At 41.3% G+C, this 27,450-nt stretch overlaps 1 protein-coding gene across 1 annotated transcript; it reads right to left on the minus strand.

Annotated features, from left to right (window-relative positions):
* Positions 1–5,529: 5,529 nt before the first annotated feature.
* Positions 5,530–27,305, minus strand: mtr (5-methyltetrahydrofolate-homocysteine methyltransferase). Its single transcript, XM_083905442.1, has 33 exons — positions 27,185–27,305; positions 26,204–26,415; positions 26,021–26,110; positions 25,843–25,912; positions 24,650–24,742; positions 24,457–24,563; positions 24,312–24,371; positions 24,112–24,206; positions 23,907–24,007; positions 20,911–20,972; positions 20,719–20,786; positions 20,536–20,618; positions 20,063–20,175; positions 19,819–19,959; positions 18,649–18,834; positions 17,505–17,684; positions 17,300–17,416; positions 15,950–16,090; positions 15,734–15,823; positions 13,627–13,779; positions 13,422–13,529; positions 13,210–13,310; positions 12,614–12,681; positions 12,401–12,521; positions 12,239–12,320; positions 12,056–12,154; positions 11,142–11,217; positions 10,893–11,048; positions 9,632–9,834; positions 8,673–8,873; positions 7,569–7,761; positions 7,332–7,444; positions 5,530–6,672 (listed from the first exon to the last, which is right to left on the minus strand). Exons 1-33 carry the CDS (start codon positions 27,228–27,230, stop codon positions 6,583–6,585), a joined length of 3,819 nt encoding a protein of 1,272 aa, XP_083761568.1. The 5' UTR covers positions 27,231–27,305; the 3' UTR covers positions 5,530–6,582.
* Positions 27,306–27,450: the final 145 nt, after the last annotated feature.

Below are 27,450 nucleotides of genomic sequence, written 5' to 3' on the forward strand. Positions count from 1 at the left end.
ACACACAAAGGTTGATAGATGGTGGGGGGGGGGGGGGGCGTCTCTGAGAGAAAATAACATTTATAAAACGAGGAGGAAGTCATTAAAGTTTCATACGGTGAGAAAGGATCATCCCTCTGAGTGTGTGTGTGTGTGTGTGAGAGTGTGTGTCCTGTCTCTGCTGAGACTTAAGCTCCGCCCACGCGAAAAACACACACACCTCAAAATCAAAGTGTCATTCACGCCCCGCCCCCTCCAATGTCTGATTGTTTTTAAAATGCCAAGAAGTGGGCTGAGAGCTGAGAGCAAGGGGGCGTGGTTACAGTTACAGTGACAGAGAGAGAGAGAGCGAAAAAGGGGAGGAGTCTGGGAAAACGAGCCTCACTCTGATTGGACAAGAGAGTGGTGTGACGGCAGAGTGAGTCAATGGAAAAGTTTGACCAGAGGGGGCAGTAGATACAGAGCGTTATATTACACATACACACTCATTTAGGACCAGTGGGCCGCGGTCCAAAACGACCGCTAGCATTTTAATATATAATATATATATTTATTTATTTTTATAATAATAATTTGATTATATTTCACAAGAAAGACAAAATGACTTTGTACCTTTCATTAAAAAAAACAACAAAAAAACTGAGTCAATCTGTGGGAATCAGGTCAAATGTTCTCCCGTTAGCCTGTTAGCCCGTTAGCCTAACAGTCTCCGAGTGCTGAAGTACATTTGGGAACCACTGCTTTAAACTGAGTCAATCTGTGGGGATCTGATTAAATATTGTCCCGTTAGCCCGTTAGCCCATCTCAGACTGTTTCCTGCCAGTGGGGGGCGTTACCTTGGTTGCGATGTTAGCGACTGGATCTCTAAAGGTAAACAAATCGTTTCTTAGAGATTAAACGTGAGTTTTAAACTTGTTATTTAAAACATATTCACATAAATCTGAAATAAAAACGGTGGGAAAATTCTTTTCAGGGACGCAAAAAACGATCCCGTGACCCTCGTGTGGTCCTCGCCCCCAGTGTTTGGGAAGCACTGCTTTAAATAACCTGCTACTGTGTGTGTGTGTGTGTGTGGGACAGTGTCTCTGTGTCCTTACAAGGAGGACGTAGCGTCCCTGATGGATTTAGGACGAGGTGAAGTGGCAGAATGAGGACATGAAGACAAACAAAGAGACACTGAGACATAGAGACAAATGGACACAGTGAGGACACAGTGAGGACACAGTGAGGACACAGAGACACATGGACACAGTGAGGACACTGAGACAAACATCAGCAGACTCAGTATCAGCGTGACCTGCTTCAAACTCACAGGACGATATAAAAATATCTTCACATCTCGTTTGTTTACGTGAAAAAACTGAAAACTCACCGTTATTTATAAATTCACATCTGAGTGTCGTCTGCAAAGAGAACCACATATTGACGCAACGTGCCGATAATATATCTATATCGTACCGATAATATATCTATATCATACTGATAATATATCTATATCGTACTGATAATGTATCTATATTGTGCCTAATCTAAATCATGTCGATAATATATCTATATCGTACCAATAATATATCAGATCTATATCGTGCCGATAATATATCTATATCATACAGCTAATATCATAAAGTCTATATTGTACCAATAATATATCTGTATCGTACCGATAATATATCATAATATCTATATCATACTAATAATATATCTATATTGTGCCTATATCTAAATCATGCCGATAATATATCTAGATCGTATCTGATCATGGTGTGAGAGTGAGAGTGTGTGTGTGTGTGTGTGATGACTTTGATTGACATGTCCCTCTAAATGTCCTCACAGTCCAAACAGAGACATTTTCTGTTTGTGCTGAGACGTCAACTCTGGACTGATTATTGATCTGAGAGAGAGAGAGAGAGAGAGAGAGAGAGAGAGAGAGAGAGAGAGAGAGAGAGAGAGAGAGAGAGAGAGCACTTAACTGACCTGCTGCTGCAGGAGGATGGGGAGGAGGAGCAGGAGGAGCAGGAGGAGAGGGAGGAGCCTGTGATTATAGAATAAATAAACTGATAATCAATAACCTTCACTCACATTATATATATATATATATATATTGATCCTCAGTCACTACACTGAAAAAATAATAAGTCAAATATTCTTGACTTGAACTTTTAATGAGTAATTTATATCATACTGATAATATATCAGATCTATATCGTACTGATAATATATCTATATTGTATTGATAATATATCTATATCATTACACATTTTAATATGAGTGAGTGAGTGTGTGAGTGTGAGTGTTGAAGTGAAACAGAGATTATTGATCTGAGGGGACGAAAAATAACAGGAAGTAACAACAGAGATTAAATCACTGACCTGAGTCTGGACCTGACACCACACACACACACACACACACACACAAACACACACAGACACACAGACACACAGACACACACACACACACACACACAGAGACAGACAGACAGACAGACAGACAGACACACAGACGCGCACACGCACACACACACACACACACACATAGACAGACAGACAGACAGACAGACAGACACACAGACACACAGACACACACACACGCGCACACGCACACACACACACACACACACACACACAGAGACAGACAGACAGACAGACAGACACACACACACAGTTGAGACTTTGTTTGACTCTTTCTTCACAAACTCTAATCTGTGATTAATCGAAGGTTCTGGTCCAAGTGAGAATAAAACTCTGTCCTGTACACAAACAACAACAACAGCTTTGTTAACATGAGCAGAACATTCACCATCAAGACCACGATAGAGTTCACAATAGATATGATAGAGTCCACGATAGATATGATAGAGTCCACAACAGATACGATAGAGTCCACGATAGATATGATAGAGTCCATGACAGAGACGATAGAGTCCACGATAGATATGATAGAGTCCACGATAGATATGATAGAGTCCACGACAGATACGATAGAGTCCACGATAGATACGATAGAGTCCACGACAGATACGATAGAGTCCACGATAGATACGATAGAGTCCACGACAGATACGATAGAGTCCACGATAGATACGATAGAGTCCACGACAGATACGATAGAGTCCACGATAGATACGATAGAGTCCACGACAGATACGATAGAGTCCACGATAGATATGATAGAGTCCATGACAGAGACGATAGAGTCCACGATAGATATGATAGAGTCCATGATAGATATGATAGAGTCCACGACAGATACGATAGAGTCCACGATAGATATGATAGAGTCCACGATAGAGTACACGATAGATACGATAGAGTCCACGATAGATACGATAGAGTCCACGACAGATACGATAGAGTCCACGATAGATACGATAGAGTCCACGATAGATACGATAGAGTCCATGACAGATACGATAGAGTCCACGACAGATACGATAGAGACCACGACAGATACGATAGAGTCCACGATAGATACGATGGAGACCACGACAGATACGATAGAGTCCACGATAGATATGATAGAGACCACGACAGATACGATAGAGTCCACAATAGAGTTCACGATAGAGTCCAAGACAGATATGATAGAGTTCACGATAGATATGATAGAGACCACGGCAGATACGATAGAGTCCACAATAGAGTTCACGATAGAGTCCAAGACAGATATGATAGAGTTCACGATAGAGTCCAAGACAGATATGATAGAGTTCACGATAAATACAATAGAGTCCACGATATGATAGAGTCCACGACAGATATGATAGAGTTCACTATAGATACGATATAGTTCACGCTAGAGTTACAATAGGTATAGAATAGAGTAAACAAAGTGAGAGTCACATGACAGCCTCCAGCAGGGGGAGCTGCTGCACCTCCTCGTGCTCTGACACAAACGTCATCACAACGCATCGTACTTAAAAAACATCGTAGTGCAGTCACCATGACGACGGAAACACAACCTGAGGCCTGTTTACTGTTTAAATACTGTGTGTGTGTGTTCTTGTATGTGTTACCTCTTTAGGACCAAAACCTGGTCCTAAGGAGGCGAGAGGGACCTGAATGACTAAGGTCTGGCCGCTGGTTACGGTTCAGGTTAGCGCTAGTCGCTAACTAGTTATGGTTAATGTTAGCGTTAGTCGCTAACTAGTTATGGTTCAGGTTAGCGATGAATGGAAGTCAATGCAGAGTCCTGAGGAGAATAGCTACACAAACCCGTGTGTGTGTGTGTTGGAAAAGTAAATGAAGCAGTGAATTCACGTGCCGATCGTTCACGTGACTTTTGTTGTAGAGCAACAAGCTCGTTTCATCATCACACACACACACACGGTGACACACACACACACACGGTGAGGCTGCTGATTGAGGTGAAAGATGCAGCAGCATCACGCTCTGCACCGCACTGCGCCCCGCATCCACCCAACACACACACACACACACACAGCTCCATAATAGCGTAACAAAACCACAGCGACACACACACACACACATAGAGAGACATTCACATCTTCATCCTCCTCATCCTCATCAGAGCTGCAGGAGGAGATGACTGTGTGTGTGTGTGTGTGTGTGAATGCGGTAAACTCCCCGCGCCCACACACACGCACGCACACACACATGCACACATACGCACACACACAGAGAGACTCACGGTCCTCAGGAACTGGACCTCGTCCTCTTCTCCGCCCTCCGCGGACATGGCTCCGTGTTTCTGTCACGCGCGTGGACTCCGCTGTGGATCAAGTCCAGTCTGTCACACACACACACACGCACACGCATAAACACGCGCGCACACACACACACACACGGCGCCGCTTCCCATTGGACGGCGCGTGCTGAGGGAGGGAGGAGCCACACAGGTGAAAAAGAGAGCGCGCGCGTGCGCGACACATTAGCCCCGCCAATTTGATTTACATTTTTGTTGTAAATAACATGAAAGCGGAGTGAATTTAAATTAATTTACACACAACAATAAAAAATAAACGCATACATTAAAAAAAAAAAAATTACATAACTGTAGTACCTTCATGGACCACCAGGGGGCCACATACATACCATGAGCAGAGTAGTTTTTCCTGTAAATTTTCAATAAATTGTCGTAAAATTTATCATAAAATTTTAAAATGATTCTATGCTTTATGACCTCACCTGCAATAGCTTCAGTGTCCACCAGGGGGCGACGACAACAACAACAACAACAACAACACATCACTCATTTAAATAAATACAAACATTCACAACATTAATTCAAGTACATTTTTGTTGGTTACAAACATGAGCCGATAATTACACTGTAAAAAATATAAGCTATTCACCTGCACTGCGTTTGTTTACGATCATAATATTTTATAAACCGCATTGTTGTTAATGTTTATTTACTAGCGTTGACAGGTGGAAAATACATCAGAAAAATGAACAAATAAGCATAAAACAGCAGAAATAAACACACACTGTAAAAATAAAACGGTAAAAACAGAAACAGATGCTAAACAGAGTGTATTCAAACAATTTATTTTGTGCGTAAAACAACACTTTTATATCGTTAGCGTTTCACAGTCTCTGCAGAAACAACGTTATTTACGCACTTTTTTAAAAAACACGTGAAATCCTTTGACTCGTTTCATTTTGTCTCGCATTTTTTTTTCTCCGTACGATCTAGAAAACGTCATGAATTAATCGTAGTTAACCGCGTGTTTGCGTCAAATCGACAAATGTACGATAAATAACCGTACGATAAAACCGCAACAAAGATGTTGATGTAAACTTTCTCTGAGACAAATTTAAGACTTTTTTTGGAGACTTTGTACATATTTACTTAAATAAAGTGTTTGTGATTTTAATACGAAATTTGAAATCAACAAAATGATTTTACAATTCTTTGAATTCAACCGTTTGAAAAATCCATATTTATTTTTAACAATAATTAGCATATTTAGCTTTAGCTTAAAACTGACGATAAAGACCTTCTTTCTGTGACGTGATTTTTAACAGATAATTAAAAATGTTTCTAAAGAAACGCGATAAAATCACAGGGAATTTCATCTGTGAGGGATTGTTTTTGTAATTCTTCGTAACATTCTGAAGTCGTAACAGTTTTTCGGTGTATTTGAAGTTCTTTACCTTCAAAAATATCGTCAGCGAAATTACGCCCAATATATTACGTTACAATATAACCCCTACGTCCACACTACGACAAAAACCTGTAAACTTACATCATGTGACCACTAGGGTTCGCAGAGCGCGTCGATTCAGCATTTTCTACTAACGATGAAAAAAACGTTTTCAGTTCCGAAAACTGAGGCGCTAGCTCTATTTCGCGGCTTAATATCGCGATACAGTTTAACGTGAACGACGTAAACGACATTGTGCGGATTCAGCTTTGACTGTAAAAAAAAGAAATGAGAGGATGAACGCGTGAACCGATGAGGAAACGCGACGTTCGTCCACCTGGTGGCAGAAGCTGATATTACAACAATAACAATAACAGAAACCGCCGTTATTTTATTTAACTCGTTAAAAGATCCGCTTGAAATTTGAAATAAAAATGAAATAAAAATGTAACTTTTGAGTTTGAATCCCAGCGTTTTTGTCGCGATCCGCGACGCGTTCACTCCTCGCTGTCGTAGCCTAGCACAGGCGCTAGCCACCGCTGCGTCTCCTCCACGCTCTGCGCTTTCCTCCGAGCGTAGTCCTCCACCTGCACACAGGAAGTGAAGAAGAAATCCTAAGTTGCTTAGTTTACTTTTTAATTTTTACTTAGTTTACTTTTTGTCATTTCTGACTCTTAAACGTTAAGATATAATTCTTAATTCTATGTTTTTCTGCGACATTTTCCCGCCATTTTCTGACGTTTTTATAAACCTGAGCTAATGTCGATGCTAATAAATCAGGCATTTGACGGGAATATTTAAATATATTTATAATCAGCAAAGTTTTTTCCTCTAAACTCACCAATTATGTTTCAATTTAAAGACAAAAAATGTCCCGTTTCTGGTTTATTTGACCTTACTTTTACAGTCAGAGTCGTTAAAAACTTTATTTTGTGTCAGTTTTCAAGCGGATCTGAAGAAAAATGTTGAAAAAACCTTCAAAATTAAGAAAATAACGTCATAATTCTAAGTAAATGAAAATCATCTCATGTTGAATATGAACATGAGGCAACACTGACACCATGTGGTGAGAGTGGACGTTACAACGTCTCTCACTTTACTTTTTCCTGCAGCAAACCTTAGCTGTGATGACGCTGGATTATCAAGAATTATGGAGTAAATCTTTGATATTACTTTTTAACAACGTTGTTTGTTTGTCTGTTTGTTTGTTTTTAAAGGAGTAATACGTGAGTTTTAAAAAAAAAACCTGCTCTTTGGTGATTTTTCCCACGGCAAAGTACGAAGCCTGAGGATGAGAGAAGTAAAGTCCGGAGACGGAGGCGGCCGGAGTCATGGCCAGGGATTCTGTCAGAGTGATACCTGCACACACACACACACACACACACACACACACACACACACACACACACACACACACACACACAGTTATTACACATACACAACACATAAAGCGATGGTTGTAAATATCACTCCCCGCTCTCACCGGTCTTCTCCTCCACTCCGCCCAGACTCCACATGGTGCTCTTCTCCGTGTGGTCGGGCTGACTCGGGTAACCGGCCGCGGGTCTGATTCCCTGGTAGCGAACCCTGTGCAGGTCTGAGGTCTGCAGGACTTCGTCTGCGCTGTAACCCCACAGCTCTTTACGAACGCGAGCGTGGAGCTCCTCAGCGAACGCCTGAATAAAATAATACACAGATTAATCTGTTAAAATCTCCTCTGCTGCCTCGTGTGGTCACTTTCTGTCACTAAATTCTAAAGTCAAAAAAATATTTCAGAGGCGGAATTCACTCAAATAAGACATTTATATTTACTGATGGAGGCAGCAGTGGATCAACAACTCCTGTGAACTCCTGTGTGCTGTGATTTTCTCTATGGGCTTTGGTGTGGGGGGGTGAGTGGTTTACAAACATCATTTGTATAAGCATTTGTGTAAATAAAGTGATTTGTGTGCTAACATGCTAATATAGCATTAAAAAATAATGCTGAATTATAGTATTAGATATGATGGATGCATGCTAACATTAGCAACCAGCATCAGATGTGATACAACAACTCCTGTGTCCCCCGCGAGCTAAAATCACAGATTTTCTCTATGGGTTTTGGTGTGGGAGAGTGAGTGGTTTACAAACTTCAGTTTCCTGTTGGAAAAGTCGGTCTAACAGCGAGATAAAGACGTGAACGTGTTCTTAACATATCGTAGACTTGAACTGACGTAGATTTAAGTACGAAAGGTTTAATTAACAAAAAATTACGTTTGTAAACCACTCACTCTCCCACACCAAACCCCATAGAGAAAATCAGTGATTTTAACATCACAGCACACAGGAGTTCACAGGAGTTATTGATCCACTGCTGCCTCCATCACTAACTTATAATGTTTGATTTTACTGAATTCGGATTTAAAAAATCTTCATTGAGATTAACCTCAGTGACACAAAGTGACCACACGAGGCAGCAGAGGACCAGCAGCTCCTGGGTCCCTGTGAGTTAAAATCAGTGATTTTCTCTGTGGGCTTTGGTGTGGGAGAGTGAGTGGTTTACAAACTTCTGTCTAACAGTGAAGATAAAGACGTGAAGACGATGTACCTCGGCCAGTCGGTCGGCCAGAGCTTTGACCATGATGCTGCTGTAATCGTCTCCTTGCGTCTGAAACTGCCGACTCAGCTCCTCGGCGCCGAAGACGCCCACGGCGAACACGCCCACGTAGTCTTCCACGCCGCTGCCGACGGGCGCCACAAAGTCGGACACGCACAGGTACGGCTCCGAGCTGGAGCTGTCCTTCTCCACCTGCAGCACCACCAACATGACATCTGCACTTTACCAACATGACATCATCACTTTATCAGCATGACATCATCACTTTACCACGATGACATCATCACTTTACCACGATGACGTCATCACTTTACCACAATGACATCATCACTTTACCACGATGACGTCATCACTTTACCAACATGACATCATCACTCAACCAACATGACATCATCACTTTACCATCATGACATCATCACTTTACCACGATGACGTCATCACTTTACCAACATGACATCATCACTTTACCAACATGACATCATCACTTTACCAACATGACATCATCACTCAACCAACATGACATCATCACTTTACCATCATGACATCATCACTTTACCACGATGACGTCATCACTTTACCAACATGACATCATCACTTTACCAACATGACATCATCACTTTACCAACATGACATCATCACTTTACCAACATGACGTCATCACTTTACCATCATGACATCATCACTTTACCACGATGACGTCATCACTTTACCAACATGACATCATCACTTTACCAACATGACGTCATCACTTTACCAAGATGACGTCATCACTTTACCACGATGACATCATCACTTTACCAACATGACGTCATCACTTTACCAACATGACATCATCACTTTACCAACATGACGTCATCACTTTACCACGATGACATCATCACTTTACCAACATGACATCATCACTTTACCAGGATGACGTCACGCACAGAGGACGCTCGTGTGACCCTCACCTGCTGCCGTAGGCCATGGAACGTGGCGACGGGTTCGGTGTCGGCGCGCACCTCGGCCTCGTCGTCCTTGTACACTCTGATGTCGTCGCCGTCGCTCTGGGCGTGCCAGAATCCCACCAGGCCCCGCCCCTTCAGACTGCCGCTGTCAATCATGCGGTTGAGCAGCTGCTGGGCCTCGTCGAAGACTCGCCGTGCCTCCGGACCTTCAGGAGGCACCGATGTGTACGTTAGATTTGAGTTTTTGCAACACGACAACTCTCCCACACCAAAGTCCATAGAGAAAACCAGTGATTTTAGCTCACAGGGACACAGGAGCTGCTGGTCTACTGCTGCCTCATGTGGTCACTTTGTGTCACTGTGTTAAGTCAAAATTAAGTATTTCAAAAGCCGAATTTTACAAAATAAGACATTGTAAGTTAGTGATGGAGGCAGCAGTGGATCAACAACTCCTGTGAACTCCTGTGTGCTGTGATGTTAAAATCACTGGTTTACTCTATGGACTTTGGTGTGGGAGAGCGAGTGAGTTTACAAACTTCATTTTCCTCAGCGATTTATGTGCTAACATGCTAATATAGCATTAAAAATAATGCCGAATTATAGTATTAGTTATTACGGATGCATCCTAACATTAGCAGCTAGCACCAGATGTGATACAACAGCTCCTGTGTCCCCGCAAGCTAAAATCACTGATTTTCTCTATGGGGTTTGGTGTGGGAGAGTGAGTGGTTTACAAAAGTCATTTTCCTAGGTGATTTATGTGCTAACATGCTAATATTGCATTAAAAATAATGCCAAATTATAGTATAAGTTATTACGGATGCATGCTAACGTTAGCAGCTAGCAACAGATGTGACACATTAACTCCTGTGTCCCTGCAAGCTAAAATCACTGATTTTCTCTATGGGCTTTGGTGTTGGAGAGTGAGTGAGTTTGGTGTGGGAGAGTGAGTGAGTTTACAAACTTCATTTTCCTAGGTGATTTATGTGCCAACATGCTATGATAGCATTAAAAATAATGCAGAATTATAGTATTAGTTATTACGGATTCATGCTAACATTAGCAGCTAGCACCAGATGTGACACATTAACTCCTGTGTCCCTGTGAGCTAAAATCACTGATTTTCTCTATGGGCTTTGGTGCGGGAGAGTGAGTGGTTTACAAACGGCTGTGAAAGTCTGTCTAACAGTGAAGATAAAGATGTGAAACATGTTCTTGAAGATGTCGTAGACTGAGTTGCGTAGCAGGGGGCGGAGTTTCGTACCAACAGTCTTGTCTTTGAAGATCTTGGGGTAACCTCTGTTGGGGTATTTCCCTCTCAGCTGCCACACGTCAAAGAAAGGCTTCCAGTCGATGAAGTCCAGCAAAGTGTTCAGGTCGTAGCACTCAAACACACGCGTGCCGAGGAACTGAGGACGTACTGTCGCGCAGAAAAACAAAAACAAACTTAGCGTCATGGTCTGAGAAATGAACGCATCTTTGAAGACGAGTCGACGACTCTGAGTGGACTCACCTGGTCTGGGCGACGAGGACCAGTCTATTTTTAAAGCTTTGTCTCTGGCCTGAGAGAGCGACAAATAATGACGATCCTGAGGAAAAACAGACGCAGACGGAGGATGAAAAGAGCACAAAATGGCTGCCTGCTGTGATTTAAGCTATTTAATAAAAATATTCAACAATTAAAATCTACGTTAGTTTAAGTCTACAATGTCTTAAGTACATGTTCACGTGTTTATCTTCACTGTTAGACAGACTTTAACAACAGGAAAGTTAAGTTTTTATCCCACACCAAACCTCATAGAGAAAACCAGTGATTTTAGCTCACAGTGGACACAGGAGCTGCTGGTCCTCTGCTGCCTCGTGTGGTCACTTTTTGTCACTGAGTTAAGTCTAAATGAAATATTTTAAAAGCCGAATTCGTCAAAATAAGACATTTGAACTTAGTGATGGAGGCAGCAGTGGATCAACAACTCCTGTGAACTCCTGTGTGCTGTGATGTTAAAATCACTGGTTTACTCTCACTCTCCCACACCAAAGTCACTCACTCTCCCACACCAAAGTCCATAGAGTAAACCAGTGATTTTAACATCACAGCACACAGGAGTTCACAGGAGTTGTTGATCCACTGCTGCCTCCATCACTAAGTTCAAATGTCTTATTTTGTAAAATTCGGCTTTCAAAATATATCATTTAGACTTAAATCAGTGACACAAAGTGACCACACGAGGCAGCAGAGGACCAGCAGCTCCTGTGTCCCTGTGAGCTAAAATCACTGTTTTCTCTATGGGCTTTGGTGTGGAATAAAAACTTCAGTTTCCTGTTCCTGTTAACGTGTGTCTCACAGTGAAGATAAAGACGCGAACGTGTTCTTAAAGACGTCGTAGACTATGAGGGAACGCGTCTCCCCCTGGTGGTCATGGTCTCTACCTTCAGAGAGTCGTAGTGATCCTGTCTGACGTCCTCGTACTCGTCCTTCAGGTCGTCAAAGTACTCGTCCCTGGCTGTGTCGTCCAGCAGCTGAGAACACTGAGACACAAAGAGACGCTGGCTGAGTTTCATATATCTTAAATAACATATTTACACGTCTGCTATATCTGACGAGGAGCTCACCACCACGACGCTCCTGGACGCGTCCAGGACGTGGACGGCGGGACAACTGTAGCGAGGCGCGATCTTCACCGCCGTGTGAGTCCTGTCGACACCAAAAACATCCAGGTCAGAAGATGTAATCTGTCTGTTATTCATACGTTTGTGTTAAGTTTCTGCCGTTACTTTGAGGTGGTGGCTCCTCCGATCAGCAGCGGCGTCGTCATCTGCAGCCTCTCCATCTCTTTGGCCACGTGGATCATCTCCTCCAGGGAGGGAGTTATGAGGCCGGAGAGGCCGATGATGTCTGAGAGACACGTGGAGACACATCAGAGACACATCAGAGACATCAGGACGGACAGAAGGACCACGTCACCATCATCTCAGGTGTGACTGTACCTGCTTTGTGTGTGACGGCCGCTCTGAGGATCTGATCACAGGGAACCATCACGCCAAGGTCGATCACTCTGGAAATAAAAACACCCAAAAATAACCCAGTAAAATGTCTTTAAGCTGAAAAAATGACAGAAACGTGAAAATATTCACGTTTAAGAAGCTTAAAAAATGACAGAAACGTGAAAATATTCACATTTAAGAAGCTGAAAAATGACAGAAACGTGAAAATATTCACGTTTAAGAAGCTTAAAAAATGACAGAAACGTGAAAATATTCACATTTAAGAAGCAGAAAAATGACAGAAACGTGAAAATATTCACATTTAAGAAGCTGAAAAATGACAGAAACGTGAAAATATTCACATTTAAGAAGCTGAAAAATGACAGAAACGTGAAAATATTCACATTTAAGAAGCTGAAAAATGACAGAAACATGAAAATATTCACATTTAAGAAGCTGAAAAATGACAGAAACGTGAAAATATTCACATTTAAGAAGCTGAAAAATGACAAAAACATGAAAATATTCACATATCAGATGAAAAATCTTGGTTTAATTCTTAAAAAACACTGAAAAAAACGCCCAAAAAAACGTTTTACCTGAAGTTGTTGCAGCCCAGCACCACACCTACGATGTTCTTGCCGATATCGTGGACGTCTCCCTTCACCGTGGCGAGGACGATCGTCCCCTGGTACGGATCCTGTCCCCCGAGGACAGAAGCAGAATAAGGGATTAAGGGATTATTATTTCATACATTTTTAATTGATTTAAAGACATGAAACGCTGTCATTAATCCCCTTGAATCCCTCACCATCTCCTCCGTGGACCCTGACAGAGCCATCATCTCCTCCCTCTCCTTCTCCATGAACGGGATCAGGTGACCCACCGCCTTCTTCATGACACGCGCCGACTTTATCACCTGCAGCCACACGGCGGCGCCAGAGTTTACAAATATATAAAGGACACGTTCGTGGACAAAAACCAGCGCGTCGTCGTCTTTCATCGTCTTGTCGTACCTGCGGCAGGAACATCTTCCCGGCTCCGAACAGATCGCCCACCACCTTCATGCCGTTCATGAGCGGACCCTCGATGACGTGAAGAGGTCGAGTGTAGCGGTCGACTTGAGCGCGACATTCTTCTACGTCCTCCACCACAAACTTCTCTATTCCCTGGAAAGACACGGATTATTATTCGTAGCAGCTCCCACGGCTCCACTGACGTCACATTCAAGGACTTTTCAAGGACACGTTCTCCTCACGAGAGCTCGTCCTCTTTCGCAGGCATCGCGTCGTCGTTTGCTCCCTCGTTTTAACTTTGTTTTTGAGAAGAAAGTCAGCACTAAGTCAAAGTGCATCAGGGCAAATGGATCATTTCAAGAATTTCAAAAATTCATTAAAATTATTCCTTAAGACGTTTGTTAACATTTTCAACAGATCCTTGTTCAGGGCGATGCCGACTATTATGATGGTAAATTTCAAGTCATTCTGAGATACTTTTTGTTTTTGAGAAGAAAGTCAGCTCACTGTCAAAGTGCATCAGGGCAAATGGATCATTTCCTGATTTTCAAAAATTCATTAAAATTATTCCATAAGAGATATGCAAATATTTTCAACGGATCCTCTATTTAGGGCCATTTTCAAAAACCTTAAAGGAAGGGCAGTGAAGATTTTTTTCACCAAATACAGACTTTCAAGGACCCCTGGGAGATCTATGGCGTCATTATAGTGCCATATTCCGCGAGCATAAAAACATAATCAGCGAGCAGAAAGACCACTCTCCGCGCGCTCGCGAACTCTCTCCGCGCGCTCGCGAACACTCTCCGCGCGCTCGCGATCTCTCTCCGCGCGCTCGCGATCTCTCTCCGCACGCTCGCGGTCACTCTCTACGCTCTCGCTGTTTCTCTCTATAACTTCTGCTCGCTCGACTTTGCTGACTTTTGGCACTGGGGGGCGGGTATTGAATAGACGCCCCGTAACACCCCTCCTTTCTGATTGGTCACTTAAACGCCTGGGTCAGAGCCAATCCGAGGCAGAGTAGGGCGGGTCATCATTGCAGTTGGTGGCAGAAGAATGTGATTTAGAACGGCGGACGGAGATGTCAGAGAAAAAAGTGAAAGAATGAGTAGTATAAATAAAATTGACTTTTTCAAAACTACTCATTCTTTCACTTAATTAAAATGAAAAAGAAAAGGACATTTTAATAAAAATGAAAAAGACAAGGAGATTTTAATAAAATAGGTTGATTGATTGATTTATTATTCTTAACATGAAATGCAAATGCATTTCAGTTTAAATGTTAGACACGTTTTGCTTCCATAGAAACTGTTGGAGCTATTTATTTATTGTTATTATTTAGTGCTGTTTAGTTTAGTATTTTTGTTTAGTGAGTAGTTAGTTTTGGTTATTCTGTGCAACAGTGGCCTTTTGATTCACATAATTTGAAGTTTGATTTGAAATCATTATTTGTTTGACAAACGGCCACTACAGAAACTATGGGAACTATGAAAGTCTAGTCTGTTTTGATAACCCATGTGCTTTGATTTCAAGGAGCCTCCATCCTCCCTTGAAGCAAGTTCTTAATTTAAATATCTGTCTGTTCCTCTACTTACTTATTTTTTCTCCGTTCTAAATCACATTCTTCTGCCACCAACTGCAATGATGACCCGCCCTACTCTGCCTCGGATTGGCTCTGACCCAGGCGTTTAAGTGACCAATCAGAAAGGGGGGGTGTTACGGGGCGTCTATTCAATACCCGCCCCCCAGTGCCAAAAGTCAGCAAAGTCGAGCGAGCAGAAGTTACAGAGAGAAACAGCGAGAGCGTAGAGAGTGACCGCGAGCGTGCGGAGAGAGATCGCGAGCGCGCGGAGAGAGATCGCGAGCGCGCGGAGAGAGATCGCGAGCGCGCGGAGAGAGTTCGCGAGCGCGCAGAGAGTGTTCGCGAGCGCGCGGAGAGTGGTCTTTCTGCTCGCTGATTATGTTTTTATGCTCGCGGAATATGGCACTATAATGACGCCATAGAGATCCTCGTATTTAAAAATCAAACAACAAAAAACACCTTAAGTATTGACCGTTTACTCTATGATCGGCTAATCTGATCTAATCTGACCTAATCTGGTGGTTTTACCTTGATGAGAGCGTACTCCAGCCTCTCCTCCACGCTTCCCTCTCTCCACTCGTCCGTCTGAACCACCTTCTTTGCTCCTTTCACGTTGTTCTGTTCAACATCAGGAGGACAAAAATCAACGAAAAGTTTTGTGTGAGTGAGTGTGTGTGAGTGTGAGTGTGTGTGTGTGTGTGTGTGTGTGTGTGTGTGTGTGTGTGTGTGTGTGTGTGTGTGTACTTGTGCGTAGGTCAGCAGTTTCTCCGTAGCCTCGGCGTCTCTGTTCCAGATCAGGTTCTCGCAGAGCAGCAGCAGCTCTTTGTCGATGTCGTCGTACACCGGCAGGTTCCCGGCGTTCACGATGCCCATGTCCATGCCGTCCTGACAACGTGAGGACAACGTGAGGACAATGTGAGGACGACACGAGGACAACGTGAGGACAACGGAGGACGACACGAGGACAACGTGAGGACGACACGAGGACAACGTGAGGACGACGCGAGGACAACGTGAGGACGACGCAAGGACAACGTGAGGACGACGCAAGGACAACGTGAGGACACCGCAGAGGTCGAAAAACAACATCAGAATTACAGGGCTAACATGTTATGTTCATGTTACAGCAGCGTGAGTAGGGCTTCAGTGTTTGCCGCACAAAATTCAAGCACTTTCAATGACCCATGTCTATTAAGGGTAATTTTTCACAAACTTTCAAGGATTTCAAGGACCGGTGAGAACCCTGAAGGACGCATGAGCGACGGGAGACGATTACTTAAATATCAACTTCTGTCTTGCACAAAATTCAAGCACTTTCAAAGACCCATGTCTATTAATGGTCATTTTTCAAAAACTTTCAAGGGCCCTTGAAAGTTGTTTTTTTTTAATTCAAGGATCTCAAGGACCCGTGGTAACCCGGGAAGGACATATGGGCAGCGGGAGACACTTTGCAGGAAATTCAAGCACTTTCAATGACCCATGTCTACTTAGCGCCATTTTTCAAAAAAAAACTTTCAAGGGCCCTTGAAATGTTTTCTAATTCAAACTTTCAAGGATCTCAAGGACCTGTGGGAACCTGTCGGACACATGAGCGACGGGAGACGTTGACCTAAATATCAACTTCTGTCTTGCACAAAATTCAAGCACTTTCAATGACCCATGTCTATTAATGGTCATTTTTCACAAACTTTCAAGGGCCCTTGAAATGTTTTCTAATTCACAAACTTTCAAGGATTCCAAGGACCTGTGGGAACCCTGTAGGATGCATGAGCGACGGGAGACGTTTACTTAAATATCAACTTCTGTCTTGCACAAAATTCAAGCACTTTCAATGACACGTATATCTAGGGCTGTTTTTCAAAAACCTTCAAGGGTCCTTGAGATGTTTTCTAATTCACAAACTTTCAAGGATTCCAAGGACCTGTGGGAACCCTGTAGGACGCATGAGTGACGGGAGACGTTGACCTAAATGTCTGTCTTGCACAACATTCAAGCACCATCAGTTAAAAAAGGTCTAGTTTCGTGTTAGAGCAGCGTGAGTAGGGCTCCAGGGTTAGCGTTAGCAGAGCTCCAGTGTTAGCGTTAGCGTCCTACCTTGATGGCGTGGTAAAGGAACGCTCCGTGCATGGCTTCTCTGATGGCCTCCATTCCTCTGAAGGCGAAGGACAAGTTGGACAGACCTCCGCTCACCCTGGCTCCAGGTAACGTCTCCTACACAGGGACACAAAATAAATGTCCTCTCCAGGTCAAAGTGTCCTCACAGAGACGGTCAAACCTCCGCAGGTCGTGGACACTTCACCTTGATGAGCTTGGTGGCTCTGATGAAGTTGACGGCGTACTCGTTGTGCTCGTCCAGGCCCGTCCCGATGGTGAGGACGTTGGGGTCAAAGATGATGTCGTTGGGGTCAAAGCCGACCCTCGTCACCAGCAGCTCGTAGGCGCGACTGCAGATCTCCACTTTACGCTCGGTGTCCGTGGCCTGGAGGACGACGCCGAGTCAGCACGTACCACTGTGTGTGTGTGTGTGTGTCCTCACCTGGCCCTCCTCGTCGAAGGCCATGATGACCACGACGGCGGCGTAGCGTTTCACAGTGAAGTATCGCGATATAACGCTTTTCAGACGTAAGCTTGTCATTTTCTTTAATTGATGTCACAAATAAACATTCAATGTTTTTGAGGATTAGCATTAAAAAATCCCGACTTAAATATCGCGATATGTATCGTGACTTCAATATTGTGATAATATTGTATATCGTGATATGTATCATGAATTAAATATAGTGATATGTATCGTGACTTAAATATCGTGATATGTATCGTAACTTAAATATCGTGATAATATTGGATATCATGATATGCATCGTGACTTAAATAAAGTGATAATATTGTATATTGTGATATGTATCGTGATGGATATATCGTGATAATATTGAATATTGTGACTTAAATAAAGTGATAATATTCTATATCGTGATATGTATCGTGACTTAAATATCGTGATAATATTCTATATCATGATAATATTCTATATCGCGATATGTATCGTGACTTAAATATCGTGATACTATTCTACATCGTGATATGTATCGTGACTTAAATATCGTGATACTATTCTATATTGTGATATGTATCGTGACTTATATCATGATAATACAGTATGTATTGTGACTTAAATATCGTGATAATATTCTATATCGTGACATGTATCCAGACTTCTATATATCATGATAATACAGTACGTATCGAGACTAAAATATCGTGATAATATTCTATATTGTGATATGTATCGTGACTTATATCTTGATAATACAGTATGTATCATGACTTAAATATATCATGATAATACACAGTATGTATCGTGACTTATATCATGATAATACAGTATGTATCGTGACTTAAATATCGTGATAATACAGTTTGTATCGTGACTTAAATATCCTCACCTGTCCCTCCTCGTCGAAGGCCATGACGACCACGGCGGCGCCGTAGCGTTTCACGGTGGTGGCTCGGCTCAGGAACTCCTCCTCGCCTTCCTTCAGACTGATGCTGTTGACGATGCACTTGCCCTGACAGCACTTAAGCCCCGCCTCTATCACGGTGAAGTTTGACGAGTCGATGCACAGCGGGACCTGAGGGGAGGGCAGCGTAAAGGTCAGAGGTCGAGGGAGGCTCCGACCACAAAATCAACCCGAGAGGCTCCTCCCACAAGATCCACCTCTGAGAGGCTGCGTCCACACGCTCCGACGCTGAGAGGCTCCACCTACAAGCTCCACCCCTGAGAGGCTGTGTCCACAACCTCCACCCCAGAGAGGCTCCGCCCACAAGATCCACCTCTCAGATGGCTCCGCCCATTTCACTTTACTGCGTTTATTGTACGATTTCGCAATCTGAAAATATTTAGCGTTTTTATGATTTCATTTGATTCCGCGACGATGTATCGTATTCTCAAATGTTTTTTTTAATATGATCTACGAACTTTTTTATTTCACCAAAAAGTGCGATAAATATCCAATTATATATGAACGTACACATTTATTTACGCCAAGCTTTACGTTACCAATTTTCGGGCAAATAATCAGGCGTTGCACCTCGGGGTCGAACGCCGCCGCCCACAAAACACAACACGCCCACAACTTTGAAATTTGACGACGGAACAGAATCGGGAAAACGACAATAATTCCTCAGAGGAGGAACTTTTACGATAAACGTGACACGAAACGGGACTTAAATCCGACCTGGTTCCTCCCATAATTCCCCTGTTTCGGCTGCGTGTTTCGCAACAAATCTGACTATGTCAGTATATATTTAGAACACGTAACAAGAAAAATAACGTTATATGCATAAAAAACGCACTTTTAACATCTGCCACCTAGTGGTCGGACGCTTAAAAACATCATAACTGTGCTAGTGTCGCATGTTAAAATATCAAGATATTTTACCAAAGCAATATTTTCTTTCGCTCTCATTTCTCGCATGTTTTCGTAACGGGTCGTAAGAGTCGTATGTGGCGCCCCCTGGTGGACGATTGTGGTAAATTGCCCCCAGCAGTGAAGACGGAACAGGAAACGGGAAAACATTAAAACTTCTAAATTCATGTCGCGTGAACTCGTTACCCGGGAGATGTCCGGCTCGGAGGCGACGTAGTTGCAGAAGCGCGTCATGGCCGCCGGCCCCTCCAGCATCCCCTCGTCCATGTTTATGTCCAACACCTGAGCTCCCATCTCCACCTGAGCCTTGGCGATGCTCAGAGCCTCCTGGGTAAAAAAAAAAAAAGACAAATCAACAAATCAGGTCAGGACACGGAGACGACAACAACAGAGTCAATATTATTGGTTCAGTACGAACTCAAAGTCTCACCTCGTAGTTCCCCGCCATGACCAACTTGGCAAACTTGCGAGACCCGGCGACGTTGCACCGCTCGCCGATGTTCACGAAGTTCGTGTACGGGCCGATTCTGAACGGCTCCAGACCTGGAAAACCAGAGTATAAGGTCGGTCTTTTTTTAACAGTTCACTGGAAACTCTGCAGGTGATAAAATATGTCGCCGATATCAGTGTAAAAGCGACAGATATTTATTTATCCGATTTACGCATAGGGCGCAAATCGCCAAAATAGGCGCGGAAAACTCAAAATGGCCGACTTCCTGTTGAGTTGAGGCCATGGTTACAGTTGACTTTTTTGTTCGTCTCGGTCGATAACATCTTCACACCAAGTTTCGGTAAATTCGGCAGAACTCAAATTTGACCTCACCTGAGGGGGGCGCTATTGAGTTTCAGACCACGCTATTGGTGGCTCGGGCCCTAAATATGAAATGAATGATGTTTCAGTACCGGCGAGCAGCATGTAGCCGTGGTAGACGTCAGCAGCAGCAGGAACTCTGGGCTTCAGGTGCTTCACGGCTTCAGATATGGCTCTGAGGAAGAGGAAGAGGAAGAAGATATTTACATATTTATAAATCATAATAAACTCATAATAAACATTTTAAACGTTAGCGTCAGACGGACGACAGTCACCTGATGTGAGCTGGAGTCGTTCCACAGCAGCCGCCCACGATGTTCACCAGTCCACTGCTGGCAAACTCCTGTGATCACATGAACAAAAAAAACAACGTTAAAAAGAACGTAACTTAAGTTTATTTTCGTTAAAGTCGAGGATAACGTACAGTAAACATTAATATATGTATATATTTGACAACATTAAAGAACCTTTAAACTGGACGCTGTGACCTTTGGAGTTTCATCGTAACCTCCGAATGTGTTCGGAAGACCTGCAAAAAAACACAACATTCAACATCAGGCTTTTATTTTGAAGAGGTGTCAGAGCGGATATCGGTACAGTGAAATATTGCGATATATATCGCTTTTAAGACATTAGCTTGTCATTTTATTTCCACTAGATGGCGCCAAGTGCTCACTTTCATGAGCGCTGTCGTGTGAGTAATATATGATTTCGCAAAGTCAGATGATATCGTACCCCGACTTAAATATTGCGATATTATATTGTGACGTAAACATCGCCATAATAGTGTACCCTGACTTAAATGTTGTGATAATACTGTATATCGTGATAATACAATATGTATTGTGACTTGTATATCGTGATAACATTGTATATCGTGATATTCATTGTGACTTAAATATCGTAATAATATTGTATATTGTGATATGAATAGTGATAATATTGTATATCGTGATATGTATCGTGACATAAATATCGTAATAATATTCTATATCGTGATATGTATTGTGACTTAAATATCATGATAATATTGTATATCGTGAAATGCATCGTGACTTAAATATCGTGATTATATTTTATATCGTGATATGTATCGTGACTTAAATATCGTGATAATATTTTATATCGTGATATGTATAGTGATAATATTGTATATCGTGACTTAAATATCGTAATAATATTCTATATCGTGATATGTATCGTGATAATATTGTATATCGTGATATGTATTGTGAGTTAAATATCGTGATAATATTGTATATCGTGATATGTACTGTGGCTTAAATATCGTGATAATATTGTATATCGTGATACGTATTGTGACTTAAATATCGTAATAATATTGTATATCATGATATGTATCGTGATAATATTGTATATCGTGATATGTATCGTGACATTAATATCGTAATAATATTGTATATCGTGATATGTATTGTGACTTAAATATCGTGATAATATTGTATATCGTGATACGTATTGTGACTTAAATATTGTGATAATATTGTATATCGTGACTTAAATATCATGATAATATTGTATATCGTGATATGTATCGTGACTTAAATATCGTGATAATATTGTATATCGTGATATGTATCGTGACAGAGCGGATATCGGTACAGTGAAATATTGCGATATATATCGCTTTTAAGACATTAGCTTGTCATTTTATTTCCACTAGATGGCGCCAAGTGCTCACTTTCATGAGCGCTGTCGTGTGAGTAATATATGATTTCGCAAAGTCAGATGATATCGTACCCCGACTTAAATATTGCGATATTATATTGTGACGTAAACATCGCCATAATAGTGTACCCTGACTTAAATGTTGTGATAATACTGTATATCGTGATAATACAATATGTATTGTGACTTGTATATCGTGATAACATTGTATATCGTGATATTCATTGTGACTTAAATATCGTAATAATATTGTATATTGTGATATGAATAGTGATAATATTGTATATCGTGATATGTATCGTGACATAAATATCGTAATAATATTCTATATCGTGATATGTATTGTGACTTAAATATCATGATAATATTGTATATCGTGAAATGCATCGTGACTTAAATATCGTGATTATATTTTATATCGTGATATGTATCGTGACTTAAATATCGTGATAATATTTTATATCGTGATATGTATAGTGATAATATTGTATATCGTGACTTAAATATCGTAATAATATTCTATATCGTGATATGTATCGTGATAATATTGTATATCGTGATATGTATTGTGAGTTAAATATCGTGATAATATTGTATATCGTGATATGTACTGTGGCTTAAATATCGTGATAATATTGTATATCGTGATACGTATTGTGACTTAAATATCGTAATAATATTGTATATCATGATATGTATCGTGATAATATTGTATATCGTGATATGTATCGTGACATTAATATCGTAATAATATTGTATATCGTGATATGTATTGTGACTTAAATATCGTGATAATATTGTATATCGTGATACGTATTGTGACTTAAATATTGTGATAATATTGTATATCGTGACTTAAATATCATGATAATATTGTATATCGTGATATGTATCGTGACTTAAATATCGTGATAATATTGTATATCGTGATATGTATCGTGACTTAAATATCGTGATAATATTGTATATTGTGACTTAAATATCGTCATATTCTATATCGTGATATGTATCGTGACTTAAATATTGTGATAAAATACTATATCGTGATATGTATCATGACTTAAATATCGTGATAAAATACTATATCGTGATATGTATCGTGACTTAAATATTGTGCTAATATTCTATATCGTGATGTGTCGTGACTTAAATATCGTGATAATACTGTATATCGTGATATGTATCGTAACTCAAATATCGTGATAGTATTCTATATCGTGATATGTATCGTGACTTAAATAGCATCGTATATCGTGACTTAAATAGCATCGTATATAGTGATATGTATCTTGAATTAAATATCGTGATAATATTCTATATCGTGATATATATCTTTACTTAAATATTGTGATATCGTATATCGTGATATGTATCGTGACTTGAATATTGTAATAACATTCTATATCGTGATATGTATCGTGACTTAAATATTGTGATAATATTCTATATCGTGATATGTATCGTGACTTCAATATCGTATATATCATGATATGTATCGTGACTTAAATATTGTGATAATATTCTATATCTTGATATGTATCGTGAATTCAATATCGTGATAATAATGTATATCGTGATATCATGACTATATCGTATTATTTTTATGTAAAAACAGGACAGTTGTATAGACAGTGTGTGTTATATTTAGCGTGTGTGTACATGTGTGTGTGTGCGTGTGTGTGTAACCAGCGTAAGGATAACAGATGTGTGTGTGTATACGTGTGTGTTACCAGCGTTAGGATAACAGATGTGTGTGTGTATACGTGTGTGTTACCAGCGTTAGGATAACAGATGATAAAAGCCGTGGTGCTCTGTCCGATGGCCTCGATGAACGGTCTCATCTCCGTCGCTCCTAAAGCACAGTTCAGACCAATACTGCGGGGACAGAGACGGAGACGGGGACAGAGACAGTGAGGACACTCTGGACACACCCACTGTGGGCGTGGTCAGGCGTGAGGGGGCGGGGTCAGCGGACTCACCACAGAGGTTTAGCGTGCGACACGCTCACGACAAAAGCCTCTCCGGTCTGACCGGACAGAGTGCGTCCACTGCGGTCCACGATCGTCCCCGAGATCTGGACCAAGAGACGGCAGGATTATTTAACCTCACGGGATTAACATAGCATAGCATAGCATAGCATAATAGCATAATAATAATAATAATAAAAACCAAAACATACAAATATCGGTTTTCTTTCGTAGCTTTTTTCAAAGAGCAGGTCGATGGCGAACAAGGCGGCCTAGAGAGGAAGAAGAAGACAGATTAAATCAGCTGTCAGACACGTCAATCCCACATAATCTCGAGTATTTAAACGAGCGCTAAACCTTAGCGTTAGCCGTGTCAAAGATGGTCTCCACCAGGAGGATGTCGGCTCCTCCGTCTAATAAACCTCTGACCTGCTCCGTGTACGACTCCACCAGGGCATCGAACGCTGACCAGGAAACAAAGTCATTTATGAATGAATGAATGAGTGTGTGTGTGAGTGAGTGAGTGTGTGTGAGAGTGAGTGAATCTTACTGATGTTCCTGAAGTCCGGTCTCTCCACAGACGGAGACACAGACAGGGTTTTGTTCGTGGGACCCACAGCTCCGGCCACATACCGTTTACAACCTGATCACACACACACACATTACATTTTATATTACACACACATATTACAGTTTATATTACACACACAAATTACATACACACACACAGAGAGGACAGTTTATATTACACACACACACATTACATATTATATTACACACACACACACTACAAATTATATTACATACACACACAGATTATAGTTTATTTTACACACACACACACACATTACAGATTATATTACACACACACACAGATTACATACACACACAGAGAGTACAGTTTATATTACACACACACACACATTACATATTATATTACACACACACACTACAAATTATATTACATACACACACACAGATTTCTAGTTTATTTTACACACACACACACACACACACACACACACACACACACACACACACACACACAACAGATTATATAACACACACACACAGATTACATACACACACAGAGAGTACAGTTTATATTACACACACACACATACATTACAGATTATATTCCATATACACACACAGATTATATTTTGCATTACACACACACACACACTACAAATTATATTACACACACACAGATTATAGTTTATATAACACACACACAGATTACATTTTATATTACACACACACACACACACACACACACACACACACACACACACACACACACACACATTACAGATTATATTACATACACACAGATTACATTTTATATTACACACACACACACACACACATTACAGATTATATTACATACACACAGATTACATTTTATATTACACACACACACACACACACACACAAATTACAGGCTATGTTACATAGACACACATTACAGATTATATTACACACACACACACACACATTACAGTTTATATTCATACACACCGATTACATTTCATATTACATACACACACACAGATTACATTTTATATTACACACACACACACACACACACACATTACAGACTATATTACATACACACACACACAATTACATTTTATATTACACACACACACACATATATTACAGATTTTATTACATACACACACACAGATTACATTTTACATTACACACACACACACAAATGTAAAAAATAATCCACTGCACCTGTTTGTTTGGTGAAATCATCAGCAGCTCTTCTGGCCAACTCTGCGCTGGCTCTGTTGAGACGATAAGCCTGAAATTAGAGTAAAAGAAAATCTGAAACTCTGTAATCTGACATTTAAAGGTGCAGTTAAAGCGTGTGACATTTTCTACGCTTCACAGGCAGAGATTTGACTCGTACCACGTGCTCCAGTCCGTAGTCGGCCTGAGCGATGGACGTGCTGCTGAACGTGTTGGTCTCTATGATGTCAGCGCCGGCCTGCAGGTAATCCTGCACACACACACACGGGTTACACACAAAAACAAACAAAGTACCGCACACTGAACTTACCCTAACAAACCACACACACACACGTGTACGTACCTGGTGTATTTTATAAACGATATCGGGCTGTGTGATGCTGAGGAGGTCGTTGTTGCCCTTCAGAGGACGCGTGTGCTCCTTAAACTCCTCCCCCCTGAAATGCTCCTCCTCCAGCTTGTGCTGCTGGACCATGGTCCCCATGCCGCCGTCCAGGACCATGATCCTCTGCTGCAGCAGCGACCGCAGCTCGGACTCCAGCGGACAGCTGCATCCTGGGAGAACCGGAGGGAGTGAACCGTTTAAACACATAAACGCCCCCTAGAAATTCAGAGTTCCGACTACAAATGGAACACATTAAATTATATGTAATCCCCTCTTAACAAATGCCTTCCCTTTTATAATGTATCATTTGTTTTTGTAGCTAAAGTTTTTCTAATGTCCCATTTGATTAAAATTCACCTTTATTTTTCAAGAATCACTAAAAAAAATCATTATAAGTGAACATTTTCTGGACCAAACTGAGGAAAAATTGAGATTATTGCTGCCACAGATAATCCTAATCATACAAAAGGTTCAGTTCAAGATTAGAAACAAAATAAAGATTAAAGATACTAAAATACTAAATACTCTTAAATGTAATTTGACCAAAATTACATAATATTCATTTAATTCTTTTCATTTTGCTTTATAATATTATGTTGTTGCTTTCTCTCTCCTTGCCACTAGGTGGAGCACTCATCACTTGTCACTTGTCACTCTGAAATTGTTCAATAAAGTTCGTTTAAAACAAACAAAATCGTGCGCTGGCGTTAAACGTGCAAATCAAAACATATGTTAGCTCGTATGCTAACTACCGGTCACACTAATGACGAGTTAACTATTTTCAGATGACGGGTTATAACGGTGAAGTTAGTTAGCCGTTTAGCTAGCACTTATCCAAAAACACACGCACGCACACACGTGGTGTGACGAGTGGTCAGTTGGCTTAAGTTTACGTTGAGGCTACATGCTAATGGCTAACAGCGTACAAATAAAACGTACCTGCTTCTGAAGAAGAAAACTCGCGAATGACATTCGTGGGAGCCATTTTGTGACGCAGCAGACGCGAGAAAAGGCCCACGCGTCGTATAAAGAGCAAAACTTTAATCCCGAAACTCAAACTTTGTTCCAAAAACTCGTCAACCCGGTTTATTTTTTTGTTTTTTTTAACTCTACTCGTTCTTCTTCGACGCCGGCGCGGACACCGACACTTCCGGTTGGAGACCGTCACAGTAAAAGCTTCACCGAAGAAAATGTATGTGAAACAA

Source organism: Microchirus variegatus, assembly GCF_963457635.1.
Source record: "Microchirus variegatus genome assembly, chromosome: 18".
Taxonomy (NCBI): Eukaryota; Metazoa; Chordata; class Actinopteri; order Pleuronectiformes; family Soleidae; genus Microchirus; species Microchirus variegatus.

Excerpts from the sequence above, each read along its gene's own strand:
- mtr (XM_083905442.1), bottom strand. The coding sequence starts at position 27,230 with ATGGCTCCCACGAATGTCATTCGCGAGTTTTCTTCTTCAGAAGCAG. Across the intron at positions 20,787-20,910 it reads TCACAGCGTCCAGTTTAAAG|GAGTTTGCCAGCAGTGGACT; the intron begins GTTCTTTAATGT and ends ATGTGATCACAG. Across the intron at positions 20,619-20,718 it reads ACGACTCCAGCTCACATCAG|AGCCATATCTGAAGCCGTGA; the intron begins GTGACTGTCGTC and ends CCTCTTCCTCAG.